Source organism: Chelonoidis abingdonii, chromosome 1 (assembly GCF_003597395.2).
Source record: "Chelonoidis abingdonii isolate Lonesome George chromosome 1, CheloAbing_2.0, whole genome shotgun sequence".
Taxonomy (NCBI): Eukaryota; Metazoa; Chordata; order Testudines; family Testudinidae; genus Chelonoidis; species Chelonoidis abingdonii.
In genome coordinates, this window is record NC_133769.1 from 333,602,947 (window position 1) to 333,630,926 (window position 27,980).

A 27,980-nucleotide genomic window follows, 5' to 3' on the forward strand; every position below is an offset into this window, starting at 1 on the left:
TCTCATTGATTTCAATGGTGCAGGATCACACTGTTTGATTTATTTAAAAAGTTGATGAAACCAAGAATTAGGGTGACCAGATGAGAGGAAGAAAATATCAGGACACATTGGGGTGGGGGTGTCGCCGGCGGAGCAAAAACAAACAAACAAACAAAGGCCGAGTGCTGCCGGCGGAGGGGAAAAAAAGAGTACCGCCTAAATATCGGGATGTCTGGTCACCCTACCAAGAATGATCCTAGAGCCACATTGAGGAGGACATAAGTAGGGTAATAAAAAGCTGTGTGTAGGGGTCATGTACCTTTCATCCCTCCCTCCCCAGTGATTTCACCTATGCTCTCCTTAACTCTTTTCTTTCCTCCAACCGGGAAGCATGAACTGTTAACCATGCACTTAAACTTATCAAACTCATAAAGTGACATTGCAAAATCATAAAAATAGTTTTCAAAGAATGGCTAGACGTGGTTGCCAACTGCTAAAAAGAGCGTGTGATGTAACAAATTTATATGCATATTCTGTATTTTCACTAGGAAAGAAATGAAGGAGCTGGAAAAGTCAGGAATGCTGAAAGGAACTCTGAATGCAGAGAAGCAATTGTCTCTCATTAGTGGCTGTATGGACTTAAAGACAGCAGTAGATGGTGCTATGTTCATTCAGGTGAGTTGAGGACTTTTCCATTTCTAGCAAACAAAGGTTATTGTAAGATTTTATGGTGTTTGGTTGGGGGCAAACTGTTGAATACACACCAAAGCAGTAAACTTTAAACCTATATATATCTTCATTTATCTGCTTAACTCATTTTTATTTGAAGAAAAAATTGTCATGCAACTGATATGAGACTTAAAATCTTGATGACTTATCAGGGTTCATAATAATATTTGCTAGCTATGCTCTGTTATAACCCATTAGCAAAGTTTGATCATTTAGAGCCTTATAGTAGTTGGGTAAAAGTGAAAAATTATTTGAATTCATCTTATTCACTTTCTGCCATAACTTAAGAATCTTTGCACTAGACCGTTTTATTACTTTTGTCTTGGTTGTCAGTCTGCACCCTTCACTGTACACAAAGTTGTAAAAAGTGGCCATACTAAGTTCTTGTGTCTCATGCAACAAAAAAGTTTAAAGGTCTAGATAACATGACATGTGAGGAAAGATTGAAAAAACTGGGTTTATTCAGTCTGGAAAAGAGAAGACTCAGAGGGGACAACAGTTTTGAAGTACATAAAAGGTTGTTACAAGGAGAAGAGAGGGAAATTATTGTTCTTAACCTCTGAGGATAGGATAAGAAGCAATGGGCTTAAATTGCAGCAAGGCAGGTTTAGTTTGGGCATTAGGGAAAACTTCCTAGCTGTCAGGGTAGTTAAGCACTGGAATAAATTGCCTAGGGAGGTTGTGGAGGTTTTTAAGAGCAGGTTAGACAAACACCTGTCAGGGATGGTCTAGATCAGGGGCAGGAAAACTTTTTGGCCTGAGGGCCACATCGGATTTCGTAAATTGTATGGTGGGCTGGTTAGGGGAAGGAGTTGTGGCCTGGCTCCCACCTCCTATTTGCTCCCTACTCCCGGGACTTCTGCCCCATCCAACCCCCCTGTTCCCTGACAGCCCCTCTGGGACCCCTGTCTCATCCACACACCCCTGCTGCTTGTCCCCTGACTGCCTCCAGATTCCCGCCACCTCATCCAACCCCTCCTCTCATTCCTGACCGCCCCCCTGGAACCCCTGTCCCATCAACCACCCCTTCTCCCTGTCCCCTGACTGCACCCAGAACCTCTGCCCCTGACTGCCCCCCACCGGCCCATCCAGCCCCCCGTCCTTCCTGACTGCCCCCTCCTCCGGAACTCTGGCCCCCATTCAACCCCCTGTTTCCTCTCCAACCTCTATCCACACTCCCGCCCCTGACCAGCACCCCAAACTCCCCTGCCCTCTATCCAACACTCCTGCCCCCTTACCGTGCTGTCTGGAGCACTGGTGGCTGGCGGCACTTGGCTGCCTGGCTCGCACTGGGCCACGCTGCCGCCGCCACCTCCACCATGCAGCACAGAGCACCGGGTCAGGCCAGGCTCTGCAGCTGCGCTGCCTCAGGAGCTCAGAGCCCTGCCACCCAAAGCATTGCACCAGCAGCGGAGCGAGCGAGCTGAGACTGCAGGGGAGGGGCCAGGGGATAGCTTCCCGGGCCAGGAGCTCAGGGACCGGGCAGGACGGTCCTGTGGGCTGGATATGGCCTGTGGGCCATAGTTTGCCTACCTCTGGTGTAGATAATACTTAGTCCTTCTATGAGCGCAGGGGACTGGATTAGATGACCTCTCAGGGTCCTTTCCAGCCCTATGATTCTATAAAAGCAAAACAATAACCAGGTAGAGATTTTGCACCCGCAAGTGTTGCTAAGTGATTCCTTGCCAGACAGGATGCTGTCAAACAAAGTTTTCTTTAAATACCTTAAGATCTGTGTCTTTATCTGATGATGATAGGTACTATTAGGACAGGATCTCCTTCTTAACAGGTCGATATTATATTATTCTAATGTAATTTAAATGGAATGTGAGGATTTGTCTTTCTGCTTCTTGGCTCATGACTGCTGTTCTCCTAATATGGTTGCAGAAAAGGCCTCAGACCTTACAGTATGTCGCTAGTGATGGGTTCCAACTTTTGGTCAGTAATGGTGTTGAACAAATCAGGATCAGCCACATGCCATTGACAGACACTTCTATTGTATTCAAACCAGTTGGACATTCTAGTACCTAAGCGGGCACAGCTCTCGCTATGGCAGTGCATTTCTCAACAAGATTGAGGAGTTTGCTAGGCAGGTAGTGCCAAAGGGAGTGATGATCAACAGAGGAAAAGTCAGCTTCTAGATCAGTAAAGACTATAGACACCTCATCCTTCCTGGGACAAAACTCTTGGACTTTTACTATTACACAAATTATTGAAAAAATCTGCACTGTAGTTGATCATCCAGGCATAAACTTGGTTTGCTGTAGACGGTGTAGATTGCTTTTGGCAGGCTTAGCAAGTTCAAGAAGAACCAGCGTGAACAGTTTGCTTGGAATGGAAAGCAAAGTGATGCTATGGTGATGGGAACACATCAGAGCATCGCCTTTCCCTTTCCAAAGTGGGAGAATAATCCTCCAGCACTTGTCATCGAGTCATGTGACAGAGTGCAGGGAGTGAGTAGGTGACCCTGCACTCTGATCACTTAAAGGCTAATTAGTGCCCCAGGAGAAGCTGGTTGGGGTAATGATCTAATCAGGCTGCGGGGAGGGTAAGAACTCAATTGGCCCCATCATTCCAGGGCTGATAAAAGAGGCACAGGAAGAAAGCGCAGCGGGGAGGGAGGGAGGAACAGGGCTAGCTGAGCCTAGCCATACAGAGGCCCCCGAGTTGGGAGATTTCTGTTCCCGTCAGGTCCTGCTGAGAGGGCTTAAAGCTTAGCAAAAATTGTGAATAGGCAGGAGCACGGGGGACTGTGGTGATATTGGTGAAGAGTAACAGAAATAAAGTGTCACTAAAAACACTCCTGTGGAGTCTGTGAAATTTCTGCAGCAAACTGGATGGGGAAAGGAGCCAGGGCCCTGTTACAGGCAGTTTCTCATGAATCCATACTTTGTTGCTAATGTGAGTCAGCCACTCCAAGATGGAATCCTGGTCATGCTTGATCAGCTTAGCAGCTGTAAGACAAATACTGGCAGCATGGCCATTCTTGAGCTTACAGGCTGCACTTTGAACCTCCTTGACAGGGACATCCTCTGTTACATGGAAAGGCAGTCACTGGACTCTCGGGTGCTCCTGCAGCTGCAGATCTGCAGCTCTGATGTGGTTAAGAAGCTTGTGAAAGTTTTCTTCCATCTACTCAGACATTCTGCCCTGGGGTTCAGTGTGTGACCACGTCAATCTTTGACAAGCAAAGGTTTGTTTCATGGACTGGCTTTTAAATTGTGCAGTTCTTTATATACAGTGCTGTAGTTGTTTCTGGCAGATGCAGCTTTCATCAACTGAGCCACCTTTGCCCAAAATGTCTTACTGTCCTATTTTAAAGCTGTGTTATGCAAGGTACTGAGGAGTTGGTATTCTTGGTTGGTCCTGTTTAAGCAAGTCATACATCATTTTTCTATGCTATCCAGGGTCTGTTGGCCCATCCATTGATGTTTGGGTCTGAGATGCCTTTTCCCCAGCGCTTTGTTGGTGACAGCCATATCAGAAGACTGGAAACAGTCCTATAAATTGTTTATTTGCTTGTGTTCCAGGTTTTCATCTGCAAGGGCTAGAGCAGGGCTGGGCAAACTTTTTGTCCCAAGGGCCACATCTGGGTGGGGAAATTACACATAGGGCTGGGACAGGGTTGCAGGAGGAAATGTGGGGCATGGGAGGTAGTGTGGTGTGCAGGCAGGGCTCAGGGCAAAGGGTTGGGGCAGAAGAGGGAAGTGGGGTGTATGAGGGGGCTCAGGGCAGGGGGGATGGGGTTCAGGAGGGAGTGCGGGGTGTGGTAGGGGGTGCCGTGTGCAGGAAGATGCTCAGGCCAAGGGCTTGGGGCAGAGGAGAGGTGTGGGGTGGGAGGTGGCTCAGGGCAGGGTGTTGGGGTGCAGGAAGGGGCTCAGGGCAGGGGTGTAGGGAGGGGGCTCAGGGTAGGGGGTGGGGTGTAGGGTGCAGGAGGAGTTGGGAATGTGGGCTTCAGCCTGACGCTGCTTACCTTGAGCAACTCTGAGGAGGCAGCGATGTGCGGCGGGGCTAAGGCAGGCTCCCTGCCTGCCCTGGCCCCGTGCTACTACCAGAAGTGGCCGGCACCATGTCCCTGCGGCCCCAGGGGGAAGGGAGGCAGAGAGCTCCATGCGCTGTCCTCACCTGTGGTTACCTTCCCCAAAGTTCCCATTGGCTGCGGTTCCCCGTTCCTGGCCAATGGGACCTTCGGGGGAGGTACCTGCAGGTGAGAGCAGCATGCGGAGCCCTCTGTCCCCCGTCCCCCAGGGGCCACAGGGACGTGGTCCCAGCCACCTCCAGGAGTGGCGCGAGGCCTGCGGTGCCACAGGGGGGGCAATCCTGCAGGCCATATCCAAAGCCCTGATGGGTCAGATCCGGCCCACAGGCTATAGTTTGCTCACTTCTGGGCTAGAGCATCCAATCGTTTGCAGATTTCAGCCTGGTATTCCATTTTGACAGGAGTATCAGCATTTTAGGAGCTTTGGGTTGTGGAATTGCATCATCTCCTCTCTTCCAAGATTCCTCCACCCAAAATAAATAAATACAACGTAAAATCCTCTAGAGGTTTTCGCTGCATGAGATCATGCTGGATCTCTCTGTCTGTTATGTATGTTTTGCAGTGTCGTGTAACCGTGTTGGTCCCAGGATATTAGAGGCTCGAAAGGCTGTCTCTGTCACCAACTGAATAAAAGGTCCAATAAAAGATTTTACCTAACCCACTTCATCTCTGTTATACATGTGTAAAGTACTTCAGCTGTATAATAGACTAAATTAAAGGATACAACATAGAAGTGGAAGATGGGGGAGGTTAGTTAAGTAACTGTAACCGAGTCCTTTCCTAGGCACCCCCCTTGCTGAAGCTCTTTGCTGTCCCAATAAAGCACTACGAGCCTCTTCTTGATGCAGCACCCGTGGCTTTTATTCACACAAAGTTCCCACCACCAGTGATACTATTTACAGAGCCTTACAGGTCTTACTGTCTCCTCTTTTACAGGGAGTCTACCCCAGCCTGGAGACTGCCCTTTCTCTGGCCATTCCTCCCTGTTCTCCAGCTGTCAGCCAGCCTTTATGGCCCTTCAACCTGCAGGCACACAGGTGCAGCCAGTTCCAGAGGCCAGGCACCAGACTTCTCCCCAGCCTCAATCTATTTTCCCTGATTGGGGCTGGCTGAGCAGGGGCTAATTAGGTGCCCTTGCAGCAGCCCCCTGCTACAGTAACGTAGTTCTGAAAATTAGTGTCCACGTACCCTGTTTTGTATTTTATATTGAGTAAAGTTGAACAGACATTTGTAAGGCAGTTACTTGCTCTGAACAGCATGCAGTAGGTTTCAAGTACAGTAATCTGAAATTGAAGGAACTAGAACACTGATAGCCTAGTGGTGAGCTGGAGCCGGTTCGCACCGGTTTGCAAGAACCGGTTGTTAAATTTAGAAGCTGGTGTAGAACTGGTTGCTAAAGGGGTGGCCTGGCTTTGCCAGGGGCAATTTAAAGGGCCTGGGGCTCCCAGCAGGGGCTGGAGTCCCAGGCTCTTTAAATTGCCACCAGAGCCCCATTGCTGGAGCCCTGGGATAGGGCTGCAGGGCTCTGGGAGCTATTTAAAAAGTCTGGAGCTCCCGCTGCTTCTACTGCCCTGGCCCTTTAAATAGCTGCCAGAGCCCTGCCGCTTCCCCAGGGCTCTGGCAGCTATTTAAAGGGCCGGGGCAGTAGAAGCAGGGGAGTGCCGGCCCTGTAAATAGCCCCCGGAGCCCCGGGCTGCTGCTGCTACTCCGTTGGGGGGACGGGAAACGTGTGGGTTCTGAGGGGGGCAGTTGGGGTCAGATGGGGATGGGGAGACAGGCACGTGGGGCTTATACTGTACTCACTGCGTGGTTCCCTACCGGGTCTTCGGCAGCACTTTGGTGGCGGTGGGTGTGTGTGTGTATGTGTGTCTTCACTCGCTCCAGGTGAAGGATCTGCTGCCGAAATGCCGCCAAAAACCTGGAGTGAGAGTGAAGACACCCCCTCCCCTTCCGCCTCCGCTGCCGAAGTGCTGCTGAGGACCCGGTAGGAAACCAGTTCTTAGGATTTTGGGAGCTCATCACTGTTATAGCCTATTTGTTTTCTTAACTTTAGAAAAGTACAAAATGTTCCTTTCAAGATTCTGGATTTCACCTTACCGAGTTAGTAGTTAACTGTACAGTATCATAGGGGTAGAGATTTTTCTGTCATTTTAAGAGCCAGTGTACTATGTGTGTACTAAGTGTCAAATTTCATATTAGTATGAGCTGAAGCATTTTGGGTATCTAAGTAATTGTTTTTGTTTCTTTAGCCTTGAGAAGACTTGCAGTAACTGAGTTAGAAGTTAGTCATTATATTAAAAAACAACTAGATTGGCCAGCATTTTAATGGATGCTTTATAATACCTGTATAATGAAAGAAAGTAACGAGGGCTGTCGATTAATCGCAGTTAACTCACTCAATTGACACAAAAAAATTCATCACGATTAATCGCACTGTTAATAGAATACCAATTGAAATTGATTAAATATTTTCGATTACTTTTCTACATTTTCAAATATGTTGATTTCAGTTACAACACAGAATACCAAGTGTACAATACTCACTTTACATTATTATTTATTACAAATATTTGCACTATAAAAATGATAATGAATAGTATTTTTCAGTTCACCTCATACAAGTACTATAGTGCAATCTCTCAGTTGTAGAAGTGTAACTTACAAATGTAGATTTTTTTCTTACATAACTAAACTCAAAAACAAAACAATATAAACCTTTAGAGCCTACAAGTCCACTCAGTCCTATTTCTTTTTCAGCCAATTGCTAAGACAAACAAGTTTGTTTAGATTTACAGGAGATAATGCTGCCTGCTTCTTATTTACAATGTCAACTCTAAGTGAGAACAGGCATTCACATGGCACTTTTGTAGCCGGCAGTGCAAGGTGTTTATTTGCCAGATATGCTAAACATTCGTATGCCCCTTCATGTTTCAGCCACCATTCCAGAGGTCATTCTTCCATGCTGATGATGCTCGTTAAAAAAAAAATGTTAATTAAATTTGTGACTGAACTCCTTGGGTGAGAATTATATGTATCCTGTTCTGTTTTACCCACTTTCTGCCATATATTTCATGTTATAGCAGCACATGTTCATTTTAAGAACACTTTCACTTCAGTTTTGACAAAACGCAAAGAACGTAGCAATGTGAGATTTCTAAAGATAGCTTCAGCACTCGACTGAAGGTTTAAGAATCTGAAGTGCCATCCAGAATCTGAGCGGGACGAGCTGTGGAGCAGGCTTTCAGAAGTCTTCAAAGAGAAACATTCAGATGTGGAAACCTGAACCACCAAAAAAAGAAAATTAACCTTCCACTGGGGGCATCTGACTCAGATGATGAAAATGAACATGCGTCGGTCCGCACTGCTCTGGATTGTTATCAAGCAGAACCCATCATCAGCCTGATTGCATGTGCTCTGGAAGGGTGGTTGAAGCATGAAGGGACATATGAATCTTTAGCTCATCTGGCACATAAATATCTTGCGATGCCCGCTACAACAGTGCCGTGCGCACGCCTGTTCTCACTTTCAGGTGACATTGAAATAAGAAGCAGGCAGCATTATTGCCTGCAAATTGTAACCAAACTTGTTTGTCTGAGTGATTGGCTGAAGTTTCAATTGGTATTCTATTGTTTAACAGTGCGATTAATTGCAGGAAATTTGTTTTGAGTTAATCAACTCATAACTGCAATTAATTGACAGCCCTACTTAAAATCTATCTCCTTTATATTTAATAAACTTGTTTTATTGTTTTACCCAATCCAGGGTGTTCAAGCTGAAGTGTCTCGGTTACTCCATTTGAGGTAACAAGTTGTGTGCATTTTATTCTGTTGAAGGAAAGTGGACTTAGTGTATTTGTACTATCCAGGAAAGGGCTGGGCGGTACAAATGTCTGAGTTGCTTTCAGCAGTGACTTTGGAGTTACTTTATTTTATTTTTGACAATGTGACAGAAAAATATTTTTCTTTTCCTACATTATTCCACTATCCTGACCCCCGACAGGTGATATGGGTCTCATAGCCAGGGCAGGCAATATTCAATCCTGAAGTTTAAAGTCTGTTATCTCACAATGCTGAAGAGTTAGAAATGGGAGCTTTAAGGCAATGGAAATGAGAATGCTAGCTTCCCAGTGCAACACGCAGCACTTGCTTCTAGGCCTGGAATGTCTTGAGATATTGGATTTTTTAGATGGTGGGTTTTTTATTGTAAGTGTACAAAAGCCATTTTTTAAAATAATTTTTAAGATTTTTTTAATGTTTAATGCAGTTGTTCTATTTCTCTTTGTCTCTGTCTGTCTTTCTAAGACTTGTATAGGCTGATTGATTAAATACAAGAGAATTCATCCCTGTACTACAGCCCTATTGCATTGTCTTAACCAGTGCATAGGGACCATCCGGCCCTCCTGGAAATGCTCCTATATGGGGCATTCTAGATTTTTATGGGGGGAGTAGTCAGGGCGGTCCCATGGCCCAGCAACACCACGTACTGCAATAGCCCTTATGGGCCATGACAGCAAGGGCAAGAGATAGGACAGCCCTCAGGGCTGAAGCAGAGAGAAGTTGCCTCTCCTCTTGTGATGAATGTGGTCCAGAGTAACCAAGGCAGCTGGCTATAGAGATGGTCGGGATACAAAATATTAATCGTAGTAAAATGTTTAAAACTCTCTAAAATAGTCAGGACACAGACAGGTGTCAAAACTTAGCACACATGACATGCAGCAGTTTATTTGTATGATACCATAAATGGATACAGCCCTTTCACATTGTGCATCGTATAGAAAACAAAACACAGTTGTGGAACAAACCCAGTTACTCAGCAGGAAGATGATGCAGCTGCTAACAGTTGTACAGTGAAGCATGGAAAGATGTGTGCTTGACAATCTCTATAGAGACAGAAGCCACTGTCTGATTTCTATCAACTTGTCCGTGGTGGTGTATTCTACAGTCTTGGCAAGCTTTCTACTATTTTTTATTTAAATCAGGGGTGGCCAGCCTGAGCCTGAGAAGGAACCAGAATTTACCAATGTACATTGCCAAAGAGCCACAGTAATATGTCAGCAGCCCCCCATCAGCTCTTTCCCCCGCTTCTAGCACCTCCCGCCCACGGCAGCCCTGCCAATCAGTGCCTCCCCCTCCTTCCCCGCACCTCTCATCAGCTGTTTTGTGGCATACAGGAGGCTTTGGGGGAGGAAGAGGGAGAAGTGCGGGCGCGGCAGGCTCAGGAGGGGGCAGAGTGGGGGCAGGGCCTGTGGCAGAGGCTGGGGTTGAGCAGTGAGCACCTGCGGGTACATTGGAAACTTGGTGCCGGTAGCTCCAGCCCTGGTGTCGGTGCCTATACAACGAGCCTCATAGTAACTTCTGAAGTGCTGCATGTGGCTCCGGAGCCACTGGTTGGCCACCCTTGATTTAAATCAATCACTGAACTATCTTCTACGTCCTGGAGATTTAATAAAATGCATGCAAATAAGTTTATCTGCAATTTTTAAATTAAAAACAAAACCATCAGTGGAAAAATTTGAAGGTATTCCCATTTTCACAATGCTGAAAGTTTTAACTGATTTATTAAGTAAGTGTAAATCTTTGGAAGTGCTCTTCTCTTTATTTAAGTTATTAGATATATTTTGGTGTATCCATCATTTAACCGTTTATTAGAATGGCAAAACTGCATTTGCCAACAATACACTTTCCAAGAATATATACATATTTTTTTAGTTTTATTCATGATATTTTTTGCAAAAGGAATGGGCACATATAACGGTAATCATAGGACTGGAAACAAAATTGGTGCTTTCATCTTGGCTGTAATAACTACAAATAGCAAAACAAAACTGCAGTCTAAATGTACCACTAACTTTCATTTGTAATCCTTCTTATACACTAACCATTTAAGTTTTTGTGTGTGTAGACAATAGACACTGGCGTATTAATACTCTTCTTAAAATTCTAGGATTTCAATTTGTGAATTGCTAGCTTAAGGCAGATAATTATTGTTCATTGAAAAGACTGCACATCAGGATATGATATAGAAGTCAAGAAAATGGCCGCCAGTTCCCTAGCTCTTGATTTTCATTTTTGGACTTCTAGAAGAAAAGTATGATATAGGTCCCAATCTGCAGCAGAGGCCTGAGTTAGCAGAACTAAGAATCATAAGTAAAAGACTTTGAGGTTGGATGACCTAATATTTTAAAGCTATTTTACTTAAACCGTCTTCAGACAAGATCAGTAAACTACATGTAAAACTTTCTGATGTGAAACAGCTTTGGGGGGAATATGAGTTTTTGGTGATCATGCCACCCTCAAAATGAATATACCAGGTTTACCACAGTTTACCTTTATTCATTTACCCAGTATGCCTGCCCACTGTGTGTTGCTTTGGGACTCATTCAAAGCCCATTGAAGTCAGTGAAGAGCCTCTTCATTAGTTTCAGGGGGCACTGAATCACACCCTTTGTTAGCCCTTATTCAGGGGAGAAAGTAAAATACAGGTCTTCCCAGTATGGGGCCCACTCTGCCCTGGAAGGGCGGGGCCTCAGGCAGAAGGGGCGGAGCCAGGGTGAAAGTGAGTTACATTTCTTACTGCTACAATCCAGAGACAAGCAACCCACCTCTCCTACATACTTCATACCTCCCATTGCATGACTTTGATATACAAAATAAAGTTACTACTACTGGTACTATCTGTAAGAAAACTTTAATACTGGAATAAGCCTGAAAAAGTGAAAACTCACTGTCACATTTTTCTCCTTGTCCTCTCTCCTCCTCCAGTCTGGCTGCCGATGTGGCTTGGCTCCATGTTCCCCCAGCCCCCGTGCTCAGCAAGGGCTGCAGCGGCTCCCCTCTAGCTTGTAGCAGGGAGCAGGGGCACTGGCTGAAGGAGAAGCCTCCCCAGGATACCTGCTGCCTGCATAGGAACAGTTTGAACTCAGCTGTTCACTCTGTGGGATTAGGGGCCATTTATGACATCCTTGTTAATTTCACTCACAGTTGTTGGGGGGTGGGAGGTGAGACCAAGGCAGGGCAGAATACAATAGGCATTTAACTGCATATCTTAAATCCAGAGCTAATAAAAGCCAGTGGAAAGGGAAAACTCACTGTCACATTGGTTTCTCCTCTTCTTCCTCCAGCCAGGCTGCCCACGGGGCTAGGCTCCATGCTTCCCCTCCCCCTGACCTGGCACTCAGCAGGGGCAGCAGCGGCTCCCCTCTAGCTTGCAGCAGGGAGCTGGGGGACTGGCTGAGGGAGAAGCCTGCCCAGGATACCTGCTACCTTCATAGGAACAGTTTAAACTCACCTGTTCGCTCCCCGGTTCAACCGGCAGGCTTAGGGGACATTTCTGGCATCCTTATTAATTTCACTCACTGTTATTTGCTCTGGGGGGCGATGAGACCAAGGCACGGGCAGAATAGAATAGGCATTTGGCTGCACAGCTTAAATCCAGAGCTAATAAAAGCCAGTGGAAGGGGAAAAGGTCACGGTCACATTGGTTTCTCTCCTCCAGTCCTCCTGCTCCCTGCTGCAAGCTGGAAGGGAGCCACTGCAGCACCTGCTGAGTGCAAGGGGTCAGGGGAATGCAGAGCCTGGCCACGTTGGCAGCCTGTCTGGGAGGAGGAGGGAGGAGAGAATCCAGTGTGACAATGAGTTTTCCCTTTCCAGGCTTTTGTTAGCTTTGAGTTTAAACTGTTTTTTATGCAGCCAGAAGAGGTGAAAGTAAGCCAGTACTGAATGCTCCACTTATCTGCTGGTACGCTGCTGCACCTTTTTTTTTACTGGTACTCCGTACCAGCCTGAACCGGCTTACTTTCACCTCTGGTCTTATTGTACCTTGCAGTTTCACTTGTCTGCTGTTGTGTGATTCACCTATTATGACTGATCATACAGGTCACCGGTGCCATATAGACACAAATCTCTGTTGTGCTTGTGGCTTTGATCATAGGCTACACCTCTTCAGCATTCTGGTGGACTCATGCTGAGCTTAACCTGTGCACTGCTCAGCGGCCGTAGAATTATGGTTTCGGTTTCAATGAAAATCCTGTTTCCTGATATGCAGCCTAGCCACGTTTCTGCTTATTCTCCCGTTTTCTAGTAAGCACATTGACTAATCAGGACTCCGTAGCTTGGTTGTATGGATCTCATTTTCCTCACTGGAATGTATGAAACTGTGTGTACAAAGAGGGGATTCTACATATGTACTACCATCTGTTTGTTGTACTGTTGAATCCACTTTTGTCAGTACCTTTCTGATCCACATGATAATCTGCAATATCCATGCATTCATTATCTCGTCACGCATCTCAGCTCTTACACATGCCTCCTTCCTACTGGAGGGGCTAGTCAAAATATGGATGTACTTCTGTACTGCCACTGCCACTTGGAGATATACTTCTCTCCCCCCACCCCCCAAAAAATCTTAAATGCAAATTTTGAAAGAAAACCATAATTTGCTCATAAGTTATAATGTTCAATTTGCATAGAGCTAAGCTTGGACCGTTTCTTGGCAGTAACTTTGGAGTGTGCACATTATTTCTTTCCAAAGTGGCTGGCTTTCTACAGGAGTCACTTTTCTAATAAAGATATGCTGCAGTTTTCCAAAATTATCTTTAACTAACTATGGCCACCAGCTTTATAGCTAAGTGACACAATGAGAGAATTTCAAGGGATTCTTGACTAAATTTCCAAATATCTTTTCCAAATATTTGGTGGTGCCTATCAATATGCTGATAAGCTACCTCCATATTCTTTATGTAGGCTGACACTTATCAGGTCTTTTGTTTTTAAATCCAGGTGGCTTTTTTAACTATTTCAGTAGTTGGATGATAAAGCAATAACTATGAATTGAATTCTCTGTGTATCTTTTCACACTGTTTTTCTGAGTGGATTTTATCTGTGAAAGAAGATGAAAGTATTTGGGAAAAAGTGATGTCACTTTATTTTCCTGATGGGGTTTATTGAGTCTGTCTCAGAACCATAAGGTTTCCTCTTGTGTTTTAATCCTTCCATTCACTGCTGCATCTCAACAACTGTCCCACTAGCTGAGGGCTAGACTGGACATGGCTTCTGTCACGATAGTGCTGCGACAGACAGACAGACAGATTAATGATCTGCTGTAAGGTGTATATGTATGAGAAATCATCCTGCCAGGATCTGTAGTGTTGGGAAACCTCGATCTAACTTCATCATAACCAGACTACACTTCGTAATCATCAGAAAGTGATCAGGATTTCTTTGTCACAGCTTTCTTGGTTCAGCAGTTACTCCCATAGCTACAGGAAAAACATTATGGGCTTGATTTTTAGAAGCACTGAGCACCCACTACTCCAGTAAAAGTCAATGTGAGCATCTCTGAGTGCTCAGCATTTCTTGAAATCAGGCTTTATATGCTGAAAAGCAGAAGAATGAGGTAGTGGTTGAGGGAAGACCTCAGGTGCCACTATGCCCCTGGCAATGTTGATTTGTGCTTTTCCTTTCAGAGATTTTCCCCCCTTTGTCTTTTCTTAATGAAAAACCATCAGCTCTTTGAGGCTAGAAGCTGAGACTCTCCATTACATAAGAGTTGCTCAGTCCCATCCAAGAGAAAAATAGGGCAGCAATGTGCACTGTGAGATGTGATTTCTAAAGCACACTAATGTATTGTGCATTAATTGGTCAGTGTAGACGCTGTGGGTGCACACTGAGGGTTCCCTAACATGCTTTTGAAAGCAGGTGAGGGAGCCTTGAATGCACACTGGCAGATCCTCACAGGCCAATTAATGTGCAACTCACTAGTGCACTTTAGAAATCACACCCCCTTAGGGCGCTTTACCCAACTGTACAGACAAGCCAATAGTGAAAATTGTGTTTAGGATTACTGTAGCCACAATCCTGCAATGAGATCTGTGGGGTCAGACCCCTTTGCCCATGCAGAGCGCCACTGCAGGATCAAGGCCAAGACTGCAAGCCCTTTGGGGGAGGGACTTCTTGTTATGTATGTGTTCAGTGTCTATAAGTATGGAGCCCTGGTCCGAGTGGGGTCATGAGATGATACTGTAATACAAATACTAAACAATAATTACTTGCATGCACATTTAAACATGACAATCTATAATGAAAGTGGCTCATAAATATTGTAAAATACATGAAACATTTATTTTAGCAGATGGTCATGTATTACAGTATATTAACATTAGGACTTAACCACACAAAAAAATAAACCCACTGACTGAGTTTTTGAAACAACTATGTTTAGTAGTTTTGAATAAAAATGAAAATCTGGGAGAATGTCCTGATTGCTCTGTCTTACAAAGAATTGATCTAGTATCAAAAGACCGAATCAATAATAATAATAAACACCTCTATCTGTTATAGCAAGGGTTCTCACACAGGGGGTCAGGACCCCTCAGGGGGTTGTGAGGTGTCAGCCCCCACCCCAGACCCCGCTTTGCATCCAATATTTATAATGGTGTTAAATATATTTAAAAGTGTTTTTAATTTATAAGGGGAGGGGTCACACTCAGTGGCTTGCTATGTGAAAGGGGTCACCAGTACAAAAGTTTGAGAATCACTGTGTTATAGAGTACCAGACATTGACATAATACCTATGAATTTGCTTTTGGCAGGTACAGTATGTTAAGGTTATGAAGGCTGGAGCAGGCTTATAAAACGTTCGTTGAATGCACAATGTAGCAAAGTTGTGCAAGATAATTGTCTACATTGAAGTCTTTGGGTTTGTCTGCACTAGGCTTTCTGACCTCAGGTTAATTGATTGCCAATTAACTGGAGGTACCTAAGTTTTTAGAGGCCTTTTGTTCTGGGTTACGAACATTTGTACTTTATCCAAGGCTGAGGCATAGCAATAAATTAACTTGAGGTAAAAAATTCTAATGTACAGCTACCCTTTTAGAGTTGCCAGATCTCTCAGGATCAGGCTCTTAATTGGCAGATGGGAGTCAGTGTTTCCAGCTTGGACATGTATTTACTCTGAATTGTTTGAATTTATATATTAGATTCACAGAGAGGTTTTAGATTCACTGGAGAGGTTGTACTGTTTGGAAATTTGTTTAACTCTAAAAGGTATTAAACTTCTGTACAGTGCAGCCTCTCCAGGGCATTGTTATTGAAAGCCACCAAATTGGCATGTTCTCGTCAGGCTGTTACAAAATATGTTTGTTGTAAGGTTTAATTAAGTTGAAAGTTGGGTTGTAGTAACCTTATTAGGGCATTAGAGACTTGGAATAAGGACGTACTGTTTGCAGCAAAAGAGAAGTCTGATAGTCTCAAAAAATGTGCGAGAGAGAGGCACAGGTATATAGAGTGTCACTTAAAATGCATTCAGATGGATTGCACTGACTATTCCAGAGAGCAAATGAGAGGCTTAGTACTGTGTTTTAACGACCTATAATTTGATCTCCTTTTTCTCAGGGTAAACAGAATAGCTAGAGACTTCTCCAAGTTTTCTAATTGACAGCAAGTGAAGTTCCAGATTAATAGGTTTTTTAGGGCTTAATTTTCTCTCTGTTCTTCAGGGAGTCAGTATCTCTGATTAAAAAAATAATTCCAAGCTTCACAAGGACAGAAACTTTATTCCACTGGTCGAACAAATTGAATACAATTGTGTCACTGTACAAGAAACTTCAAGCAAATGTTCCATTCAGAACCCTTACATAATCATAGCTGGTTTGGGTTTCCTACAGTTCTGAGCTTTCCCCTTTTGATTATCATATGATCTGAAAGAAGGCATAGTATTTCAGGTAGAGAGTCTCACAATAAGTTCTCACAGTAAAGCAATTCAGTGCAACTCCTTTATTAGTGTGAACAGTATCTGCAGAGTTGTTTTCATCTGTGGCTTTGCTAGAAGAAACTATTTAAATTTAACCAGCTTGCTAGTTTAACTGATCCAGGAATTACAAGCAGAGTATCATTTCATTTTGATAATGGAATTTATTACAATGGACTCTAACTACTGTTCTTAAATGACCTCACTTATCCTTTCTGAGTCATGGACATTTTATGACTTAAAGCTTAGTAAAATTCCACATAAACTGATCAAAAAAAAAGATTTTTTACCTATTTGCATTCAATCTGATGGAATTCCTTACCCCAAAACATCCACAGAAAGTCCGTCTGAAGTTATATAAACCAAATGTAAGCCTCCTCTCCTGTCTCTTCCCATAATGTAACACGGGGGAGTAATGCTGATGGGTGGGTTGGGGTGCTGACCCCAGGAGAGGATGGAAATGTTTTCTGCCCTTTTATTGAGGCGATAGACCTGCCTTTTGTTACAGAAATTCACATTTAAGTTTGGATCCTAGTTGAACCTTGCCTACTGTTGGGTGTCCAGAGAGCAATCATAGCCTGTAGAAAAGAGTTGTGTGTGTTTTTTGTTTGTTTTTATTTTTTGCCATCTTCACTTGGCAAAGAGGTAGCAACTTTTGCTCTTGGATATGGACTCCACCATAGTCATCCTCCGTACCTTTATTACTTCTAGACTGGCTTACTGTAGCATGCTCTGCATAGGGTCGCACTGAGAGACCATTTAAAAACTTCAGTCAGTGAAGAACATGGCTGTCCGCCCGCTTAGTAAAGATTCGTACATGTGCTCCACAGACTGCATTGACTTCCAGCTGGTTTATTTTGAATATTTTGACCTACAGTGCCTATTAAGGTTTGGAGACCTCTTCTCTCCTTCACAGATGAAGTCATCGGAGGCACTTCAGATGTCAATCCCTAGCTTTGTATGTCTCAGGGCCACTGGCAGACATTTCCAGTGCATGGTCCTGATCTCTGAAACTTGCTTTGTCTCTCTTGGTCCTACAGATCCTGAGTTTGTCTACCTTTTAAGGTACACTGCAATGCGTATCTGTTCACTTATGGCTTGCCTACATAGGCAGATCGACCGGCATTGCTATAGCAGAATTATGTTGAAGAATAGTAATTGTTCTGAAATAAAGTCCTTTCTATTCCAGAATAGAGCATCAACATGGGGAAGTTATATTGGCCTATCCCTAGCAAAAAAAATTGTTTCATTATAGCTATGCTTGTCAATTTCCTCACGTAGGCCTGTTCTAAATGGATGAGTTGATCTGAGAAGAGTATTCTGTCTGGCAGGTACATATAAATCTGTTTGCATATGTATTTTAGGTTGGTTGTTTGCCTGGGTGCCTAGATCTCTTTGGAAGCTTCAGTATATATGTCGGAAAAATAAATGAATGTATTGATAACTAGTATTAACTGGAGGATTTCTAATGCTATTATTACTACTTTTTATTCCAGGAATGCACACCAGAGAAACTAGAATTGAAAAAGAAGATTTTTGGTCAGTTAGATCTTATTGTCAATAATGATGTTATCCTAAGCAGCTCAACTTCCACACTTTTGCCTACTAAGTTGTTCACTGGCCTTAAGCATGTGAAGCAGTGTATTGTGTCACATCCTGTAAGTACTCCAACAGACTCTGTTAATTGCTTTATGTTTAATCTTACATGTTTAATCTGAGTTTTAATACCAGAGAGGTATCCTGCAGGCTGCTGAGTGCTCCTGAAAGAAGCCTAGAGTGCCCAAAGGCTAATGCTGAGCGCTCAAGACCTGACTTTCAGAAGTGTAGAGGATTCACAACTCGAGCTGAAGTCAGCGGGAGATTCAGGTACCTGAAAATCAGGCCCCCTGTTAGCTCAGGATCTGTGTAGAAAGGCTTCTGCATAACAAGAAGAATGGTCCGTTGCTCTGAGCACTAGTCATATAATATGAGAGACCTGAGTTCAAGTCCATACTTGGTCACAATCCTTCTGTGTGATCTTGGGCAAATCACTTAGTCTCTCTGTGTCTCAGTTTCCCCCTTTGTAAAATGGGGATAACTGTATTTTCCTAATGTTGGACTGTGAGGTGCTCAGGTGCTGTGGTAATAAGGGCTATAGAAGTACCATAGATGGATAATTTGGAGAAAGGTGCACATTGCTCACCAAAGTCTGCACTTAGATGAGCACAGTTGAGGAAAAGTGAATGGGATTACAATTGCAGTAGGGGTTGGGGGCAGCACTGGTGCTTTGTTACAATCCAGTGTATGCAAATACTATGTATAGTGGCCATTTATAGCATTTCAGGTGCTCTTGCCAGACAATACTATTATTCATGAGAGCTGCACGTATAAGAACTTGAGAGTAGGGCTTGAGGACCAGCCACTGACAGAAATGTGTCCATGTCCATGCAGTCCTTGAACTGTCTGCTGAAACTCACAAGGGTGCCAGTTGTCCTGTGGCTCCATGGAGTGCTGGAAAAGAACGTGGGTACAATTTCCAGCTGTTTATAGGACTTTCTTTCAGAATTCCAGAACTTTAATGAACTATTTATTTAATTATTCCTTAATGTTTACATAATGAAGTTCTTGACTGTGGTGAGAAATGCTGTTTGGGATTGGAATATGGCTGGGAGAGGTTTCTGTTTTGTTAAATGAATGGGTAATAGTTTTTGGAGGCACTCTGTCTTGTAGCTTTCTTGGAATAGTGTTTTATGTGACATTCACTAATGCACCCAGAGTATGTTAGAGGGGCAGGTCAATATAAATTAGTAAGTAAAATAAATGAATCTTGAAAGAAGTTATGTAGACTGCTTGGAAGTGTAGTTCACTTATGACAACAGCAAAATTATTGCAGAAAATCTTTCGTTTGAGATGCCTCTTGAAAAGAGGTATGTTATTTATAATCAGCATCTGAATAACAAACGGTTTTGAAAATTAGAAACGAATGAATGGATTGAATCAGCATAAAGTATACTGATAATATTGGAGTGAACTCATGCTTGGTGTAACTGCATTGACTTCTGTGGAGTTAAAGCTGTGGGTGGATTTGGCCCCCTTGGCCTGATTTTCTGATATGTTGAGTGCCGGCCATTCTTGTGAACTGGCTTTGTGACTGCCCTGTCCTTCTGAAAATCAGGCCCATCCTGGTTATTGGAAAAGGCCCATTCTGTTATAAAATTGTCCGAGCAGAAATAGGCTTTAAATTGTATTGGTTCAATGTAACAATGTTAATTAATACAATTTTTTTGTTGTTGGTCCTTGTCAAGGTAAATCCTCCCTATTATGTGCCGCTGGTTGAACTGGTTCCCCATCCAGAAACAGAGCCTTCTACAGTGGATAAAACCTATGCCCTGATGAAGAAGATTGGACAGTCACCCGTCAAATTAACCAAAGAGATAGATGGGTTTGTTCTGAACCGTCTCCAGTATGCAGTTATTAGTGAGGCATGGAGACTTGTGGGTGTACGTGTAACTTCATTTTCTTTACATACACTACTAGTTTTATAGGCACAACAAACAAAGAATATTGTAGTATTTAAATTTCCTTTAGCTTTCTGTCTTCATCATTATTAAACATTCAGCCCCTTAGATTACATGAAAATAAAGACAGGTATGTAAATTTTACAAAAATTAGAGGTTTTGATGCTATTACATACTGAAGACAGAGGAAGAAAAGCTAAATGATAGCAAAATGAGAAACTCTAGAACTGTTCCAAAATATGGTTATTTTCAACATAGCCAGAAGAGCAAGGTTAAAGGGTCAGAAACCACAATACTGATTTTCAGGTTGTCTCTTTTCATTTCCTGCTGCTTTCAGAATGTTGTTGGCATACTTTTTGCACTCAGTGAAAGGATGATGAAAATAATATTTTAAACAGAAATCCATTTACCTTTCAGGAATTCATCTCTCAGGTAGCTATTTGATACTGGTATTTAAAGACAGATTTCTCCACCTCCTTCCCATTGAGACCTTTAGTACATAATCATCTGTTTGTGACACTGCAACTTTTCCCACAGCTACATGTTCTATGCCACAAAGTACCTTTCAGCAGGAGGAGATGAGTAGTGCACCCACTATTACAGTGGCAGATTAAATTGTGTTTTGAACAGAGCTAGTTTTTTTTCGTGAAGAACGTTCTGATTTCTCAAGCTGTTTAAAATAAAAAAGCACAGGAATCTCAGGTTTGTACATTGTCATAATTAGAGTAATAATAACTAGATGTTTATCTACCACACATCCTGAAGGATTCCGAAGCATTTTACAAATTTTATATTTATATTTCAGTTCTCCCGTGACTGGTGGACAACCTCTGTTCATAGTCCCACAGGAACGCTGTTTAACAGCTTAGATCAGGAAGTGAATAAGAAGGCTGTATCCAGTTTATACTATGTTGTGGAGTATTGACTGACCTTGAATGTATAATGGAAATTGCTTTTTATAACCAAATAATACTGACAAATAAGTTCAAATAGTGAACAAAATGGTGCTTGAAGTTCTGAAGTATAGGATATTTCAATGTTTTAGTTGAAGAAAGTGTAACAATGCTATGATTCTAATTGCCATGTGTTATGATATAGATTCCCCTCAGATATGTTAGTTTTAAGTTGTCCTCCATTTGTGTTAAGTGGGGTAATAAGACAATTACTCTGTCTCAACTCAAAAGAGAGTGAAATGTAGTGAAGTGTTTAAATCGTTGGTAGTTTAACCTCCAGGAACAGAACACTCATCCACAAATGTCAGGCTGCACTCAAGTTTCTAAGGACAGAAGTTAATGGGACCATTTTGGAGTCTTTGGTTCATGTGTTCCCTATGTTCTGGAAGAGTTTGAGATATATTTTTGGTTATTTTTCCTGAATTTCATTATCAAAGCCCTCAGGGAAACTATCAGCCTTCACTTTTTCCAGCAGCCTCATAAGTGAGTGTATAATGCCTGCAGCTTTGCACTCTCTCCAGTAGATAATTATCTCAAGTGAGGCTGAGGTTTGGAAAGTTAAGGATCTAACTATGGCATATGTTAATCATGCTTGTATATTTCTACTCTCAGCACCACGTCTCACTTTTGTCTGCCATTATACTTGTCATAATTTCTGCACTTGGATCAGACCCCACTGACTTGGTTGTATAATGGTATAGTTCTTCTCTGTATAGAGATGCTTGTATTACTAGTGTCCACACAATTAATGAACAATGTAGATTAATAAGTGCTTGGGTACCTTGGTGATATGTATCTTTCCTTTACATACCTAAGACACAGACAAATCCCCTCCCACCAGAAACCTATATACCTGCAAATGCCTTGCCCTGGCCTGATTCTCCAGCATTTTTACGTGCAGGGCAGGTGCACTGTGGACCTTAAATAGATGTTGACAAGTCCTTAGTCTGTCATCTCATCCTCTGTGGTTAGTGGATGGTTCTGTTTTATTTATACTTTATCAGTTCCCATCCATCAGTCCATTAAGAGGTGAGCTTTGAGGAGGAATTTGGAGGAAGGAGCTGGAAGCTGCATGGCAAATGAGATTGAGGATGTTAATGCAAGTGGAGAGGAGAAGTTAGAGAAATCACAGAGGTGCTAGAGGATGCAAAGAGGACATAAAGGGAAGCAGAATTAGCACAACATAAATCCTGAGTGACAGAGTGGTGCAAGAGGAAAATGTAGGAAAAGTGGTGGTATGTAGAGCCTTCAAGGTGATCAATTGGAATTTGTGGAATTAACGTGGAAGGAGATGTAGAGCCTTTGAAGAGACTCAGGAGGAAGAGGATGTGCTCAGAGGGGCAGGAGAGCATCTGGGTCCCTCAGGGACTATGCTTTAATGGACTTTCCTCCGTATTTTGAAGTTTTGATAAAAAATATAGAGTCCATAGTTCTGAGCTATTTTTATTCCAGATGCTTCCAACAGCTCTTGAAAAGCTAATGAATCCACTCCATGTCTCCAGTAACATAAGCATCACATCAAAACCCTGGAGTTGGGTAATACTTGAATGCTCCCTATTTAAAATTGCCTTTAATGATGCACAATTTTAAAGTATTTTGAAAGATAATTTTTAAAGAACTGCAAACCCCCCTCCCCCCCCAGAGCTTGATTACTTTATGCTGGAAGTTCTTTGAAGCAGTCAGGACAAAACTGAACTGAGAGTTGGGGTATGTTAAATGAGCTTTTCCTTAAGCATGTGTGAACCTTTTTTGAAGGATTCCTCTAGGATGGCCAATTTTTTAGTTGTTGGTGCACCCAGAAAAGTACACACTACCTATTTCTCCCACAAAATCTGTAATTGTGAGTGCAAATACTCTTTTGTGGTCTCAAAGTGAATTTCTGCACATGCAAATCAGTAGTAAAGCATATTGGGTTGTGCATGCAAAGATAGGATATTGTAGGCAAGTGTGCACTTTTTATGCACATGTTGCTCCCACAGCTGCAACCTTTTGCTCGCTACACTCAATATCAAAAATTCTGATTTCTGTGAAATAATGATACTAGGACTTTAATTGTTCGTGGCATTGTGTATATATTGCCAAAAATTTCAAATTTAGGTGTCTAAAGTTGTGCATTTACAATAAGTGTATTAAGCCACCAAAATAAGTTGCCTGATTACCAAAGATGGTAAGAATGCCAATCCCCTTTGAATTCACTATAAATTTATGGGTGTCCAGAATTTCAGAAAATCAGGACTCCAACTTTGTGCCTAAAGATGGATTTAGGTGCCTAGCTCTGAAAGTTTTGGCCGTATTTGACAAAATACTGACCTTAAAGTATTAAGAACTTGAAAGTTCCTAGTTAATTGTTAAAATGTTGACTTACATTTTTGCATTCTCTAGGCTGTTTTTAATTAGAGTTGAACTTTGACCGCTGAAGAGATAGTGCTGACAAAGAGGCATGCAACTTGCTTGCTGAGGTTTTTCCCAAACCTCCAAGTTTCACATCCCTGGCCCCTGCCATTCTGTTCTCTTATAACATAACTGTATGTCAGACAATTACGATTGTAATCTTTAACCACTTGATGGCTAAATTTATGTTCTATAAGATTATATAAATAGAATAACTCGGGTATTATTGGGACATTGTGATTCCTAGCTTTGCCTACTACTTTCTTGCCAGCTTTTGCAATTTTATTGCAAATCCTGCATTTCTTAGTGTTTTTCTAAATGCCCCAGTCTTGGAGTCATGTTGCTATGTGAGAATCTCAGCTTCCATTTAAAAAAAAAAAAGTCACTTTGTAGCCCTCAGGGATGAGGAGAAAATCTTGAAAATGTGAACTCTAAAGGTTCAAAAACAAGTTAAAAGAACCCCCAAATATATACATATATTGTGCCAATGGCTTGATTTTGGGAGCAGGGAGTCTGACTCATGATTTTTGAACTCTTGGGGTTGGCAATATTACTGCTCTTTATAAAGAAATATCGTGTGCTCACACAACTTGCTGCTTAACTCCAGCAGGTGTGCGAACAAGGTAAGGCAGTGGTCACTCCTGCTTCGGGGCAAAGGGCATCACTGGGCATGCTGGCTGGTCAAACAGGCTAGTGTTTAAGGGCATGTTGTGTTTAGAATCTGGGTGCATCCTGTGACCTCTCCTCATCCACTACACACCAGCAGGGGGATCCATAATTTAGCCCATAAAGTATTGTTGATGGAAATATGCTGGTAGAGATACAACACATCCTTGAAAATGAAATCTGATTTAAGAGCTATCATTTAAAAACTATACGGTTATTTAACTTGTTTAAATTTGGTGCAGTTTCTCTCACTTTATGCTACTTTTCAGTGATGATCATTACTTAGCATGAACTCATTCGTGGCACTTCTATGTTACACAGCCAAATTCTCTTCAGTTATATAGGAGCAATCCTACTGTTGTCAGTGAAAGGACTCCAGTGTAACCTTGGTTCTGTTCCTGCAAACTCTTACACATCTGCAGAAAATACACAGTCACATGCATAATACTTTCCAGGACCGAGGTGTACATGCAGAATTCAGCTCAGAAGTATCAGAAAAGCTTAGAGGAGAAATGAACATACAGTAGAACCTCAGAGTTACAAACACCAGAGTTACAAACTGACTGGTTAACCATACACCTCATTTGGAACTGGAAACATGCAATCAGGCAGCAGCAGAGACAAGAAAAACCCGAACTAAGTACAGTACTGTGTTAAACATAAACTACTATAAAATAAAGAGAGATTTAAAAAAAAAAGATTTAACAAGGTAAGGACACCATTTCTGTGCTTGTTTCATTTAAATTAAGATGGTGAAAAGCAGTATTTTTCTTTTGAAAGAACAACCATAACGTTTTATTCAGAATTACGAACATTTCAGAGATACGAACAACCTCCATTCCTGAGGTGTTCGGAACACTGAGATTCTACTGTATGTTCCAGATCCATCAAATATGTTAAGCTTAAGGCCCTGTTCTGATCTTTAGCACTTGACTTTAATTTGGTGATGTATCTTGCATGTGATTTGAAGGATGTAATCCCCACTATTTTGCTCGTACAGAATTGCAAAATGGCAAGTAGGAGAAGATTTAGTTCAGGACACATATTATTGTTCATTTTATATTGTGCTGTGGTTAAAGCAGACTTAAAGAAACAATGCAAATACATGTGCATAATTAAACAAGTAATCTTATTCTTCTGTAAATATGCACTGCATGCAAGGGGGAAACAGGAATTTTTTTAATCATACTGTCCTAAAAAGAATTCCTCTGGAGCTGAGGATGTTGTCAGTGGTCCATCCCCTGTGCCTTCCAGAGCCTGGTTCAGAAAGATGCATACATCTAGTCCTACATCCCCACAATAGATCATGCTCTAGGAGATGTTACACTAAAGCAAATGGTGTCCCTTATCAAGTGCTACAATGTATAATCAATGTCAGGGGTTAAAGAGAAATTTAGAATATTTAAAAGTAGATTACAAAAGAAGTGAATTTTAATGCAAAAAAAAATCATGTCCAATGATTCCAAGGTTACGTTTCAGAGAAGATGATGGTACTGACAACACAGTGTATTCAACCTGTTAGCATTTTATTTGTTTCTTTGCTTGAAAGCAGAGGTGAGCTGGAGCTGGTTGGCACCAGTTCTGCAGGAACCGGTTGTTAAATTTAGAAGCAGTTTTAGAACCTCTTGTTAACTGGCTCCCCTGTGAGGGAAGCTTTGATGGGCTCTGGCAGGGAAGTGTGTAATTCCTCCTCCTGGCAACAGGAGGGCGCTACGCTTCACTGCAGGAGCCATATGGGCTGCCTCCTGGCCTTGGTGCTGCTGCTGCTCCTGCTCCTTGGACCTCCGGCCCTGCTGCTGACTGGTGGGTTCCCAGCTGTGTCCTGCTACCTGGGCTGCTCTCAGCCACTCTCCCCGCGCCCATAGCCACAGCCTCTGCCTGCACCCCTCTGCCTGCACCACCTACCCATAGCCACCCCCTGCCCACAGCTGCCCGCAGCCGCCCCCTGCCCATAGCCACCCGCAGCCAGCCCCTGCCCACAGCCAGCCCCTGTCTGCACCCCCTGCCCACAGCCAGCCCCTGTCTGCACCCCGTGCCTACAGCCAGCCCCTGTCTGCACCACCTGCCCACAGCCAGCCCCTGTTGCAGCAAGCCCATGTCACACTCCCTGCCTCCAGGTAGCCCTGCCCCACGCTTCTGTCTGCAGCCAGCCGCAGGTCCACTGCTGCCCTGCAGTTCTCAGGGCAGTAACCCTGCACACCTGCTTCAATGAGGGGGGGCAGGGAGCAGCTGGGACCCACACATGTGCACACCCTAGGGTGACCAGACAGCAAATGTGAAAAATTGGGATGGGGGGGGTGACAGGTAATAGGAGCCTTTATAAGAAAAAGACCCCAAAATTGAGACTGTCCCTATAAAATTGGGACATCTGGTCACCCTAGCACACCCCAAGAGAGTGGTGGGGACCCACGCATGTGAAACGGAGCTGATTTCTAGTTCAGGCCCATCATTTTAAAAAAGAACTTTAGGTAGGGTTAACATACATCTGTATTTTCCCGGAGATGTCAGGCTTTGAGGTTCTTAAATCGCTGTCTGGGCGGAATTTTTAACATTTAAAAATTCCTCTCGGGAAAATATGGACGTATGGTAACCCTATTGGTACAAAAAATACATAACTGTGGCACATCCCTTAAATCAGAACTTTTTATAGGGAACCGGTTGTTAAGATTTTAGCAGCTCATTACTCCTTTAAAGGGATGAGAAGCTAGGGAAAACTGCTTACTTTGTGCATTTCCTAATCCCTTTTAAAGGTGAACTGCAAAGCCAAAGTAGAGTTTATACCTTTCTCCCCTAATTTATGATGTAGAAGATAGCCTTTAAAAATATCCTGCTTGTTTTCCCACATTAGGAATATCAAGCCTCTTCTCTTCTGGAATCCTTAATTAGAGCTAGGTTGAGATACAGCTCAGGTTTCATCCTCTTATGATACCACCATGCAGGCCTTTGAATGATCTTGCTGAGGCCCTCCAAGAGGGAAGTCTAAACATGATGGGGCAGATCCTTAGCTGAATCCAATAGAGCTATGTCAGTTTATATCAGCTGAGAATCTGCCATGGTATTTCTAGAATAAACAAGCATGTGATTTTTGTGGGCAAAACTCTGAAGACTTGATATATTTCAGTTAGTTGAGTTGTGAATTCTTAAACCTCTCAAACTTCTAGATACCCCGTTAAAACTGAATATTTGAAACACATGCATATTATACAGAAAAGAGGTGATACCTTCATTGCTTTTGAGCAGGTGCATTGTTGATCCAATTTTATTGCTAGCCTTCCATCACTTTAACCTCTCAGTAATACGTATGAGTTTTATGTACACACAAATAAGACAAAATTTTACCTCAGGTGTTTCAATTCACATTTGATTTTTCTTATACCCATTGTCTGGGTCAATATTTATGTATTTCCATTGCCTCAGCACATTACAGTGTGGCATCCACCATGAACTTAGAGAACATAGACAGTAGAAAGTTCTACAGCTTCAGCACTGGTAGTTACACATAGTGGTTTTGACTATAAAATGTTAGGTGAGTGTCTTCTAGTTAATAGAAAACTTGCTTGGAGAATTCAGAAATAAATATAAAAAGATGCATGTTTTTAACATAGAACATTGTTTAAGATGATCATCACCCCAGAAATAGTGGGCTATGCCCTTATTCCAGAAGAGATCAGTTCTATTTGATTTAGCTTCTTATTCCCTGATGCTCAAAAAAGTACTTTGAATGCTTAATTAACAGGTTCCTATCCTTGTGGTGGTAAGAGTCCCATGTGTTTTCTCCTTTCTTGGCATGGCAAATAGGCTATTCCTTTCTCTTGTCAGTAAACTCAGAAGAACAGTATGGATTAGATTTCCACAGGCATAGCCACACCTGAAGGTAGGTAAGGGGTGTGTGTGTGTGTGTGTGTGTACACATATTTGTGCACAAATCAGGGTTTGTCTATATACATCAGAGTTTGTATCAAATCAGGGACAAGCACTTCT

At 42.8% G+C, this 27,980-nt stretch overlaps 1 protein-coding gene across 2 annotated transcripts in view; it reads left to right on the plus strand.

The window, feature by feature from the left end:
- The window catches only part of CRYL1 (crystallin lambda 1), a 75,968-nt gene that overhangs the window by 21,007 nt on the left and 26,981 nt on the right, over positions 1 to 27,980 (plus strand). For both annotated transcript variants that reach the window (XM_032765675.2, XM_032765685.2), the window contains 3 exons: positions 528 to 654; positions 17,989 to 18,150; positions 19,777 to 19,971. In XM_032765675.2, coding sequence (XP_032621566.1) covers positions 528 to 654; positions 17,989 to 18,150; positions 19,777 to 19,971 — 484 coding nt within the window. The remainder of the gene's footprint in view (positions 1 to 527; positions 655 to 17,988; positions 18,151 to 19,776; positions 19,972 to 27,980) is intronic.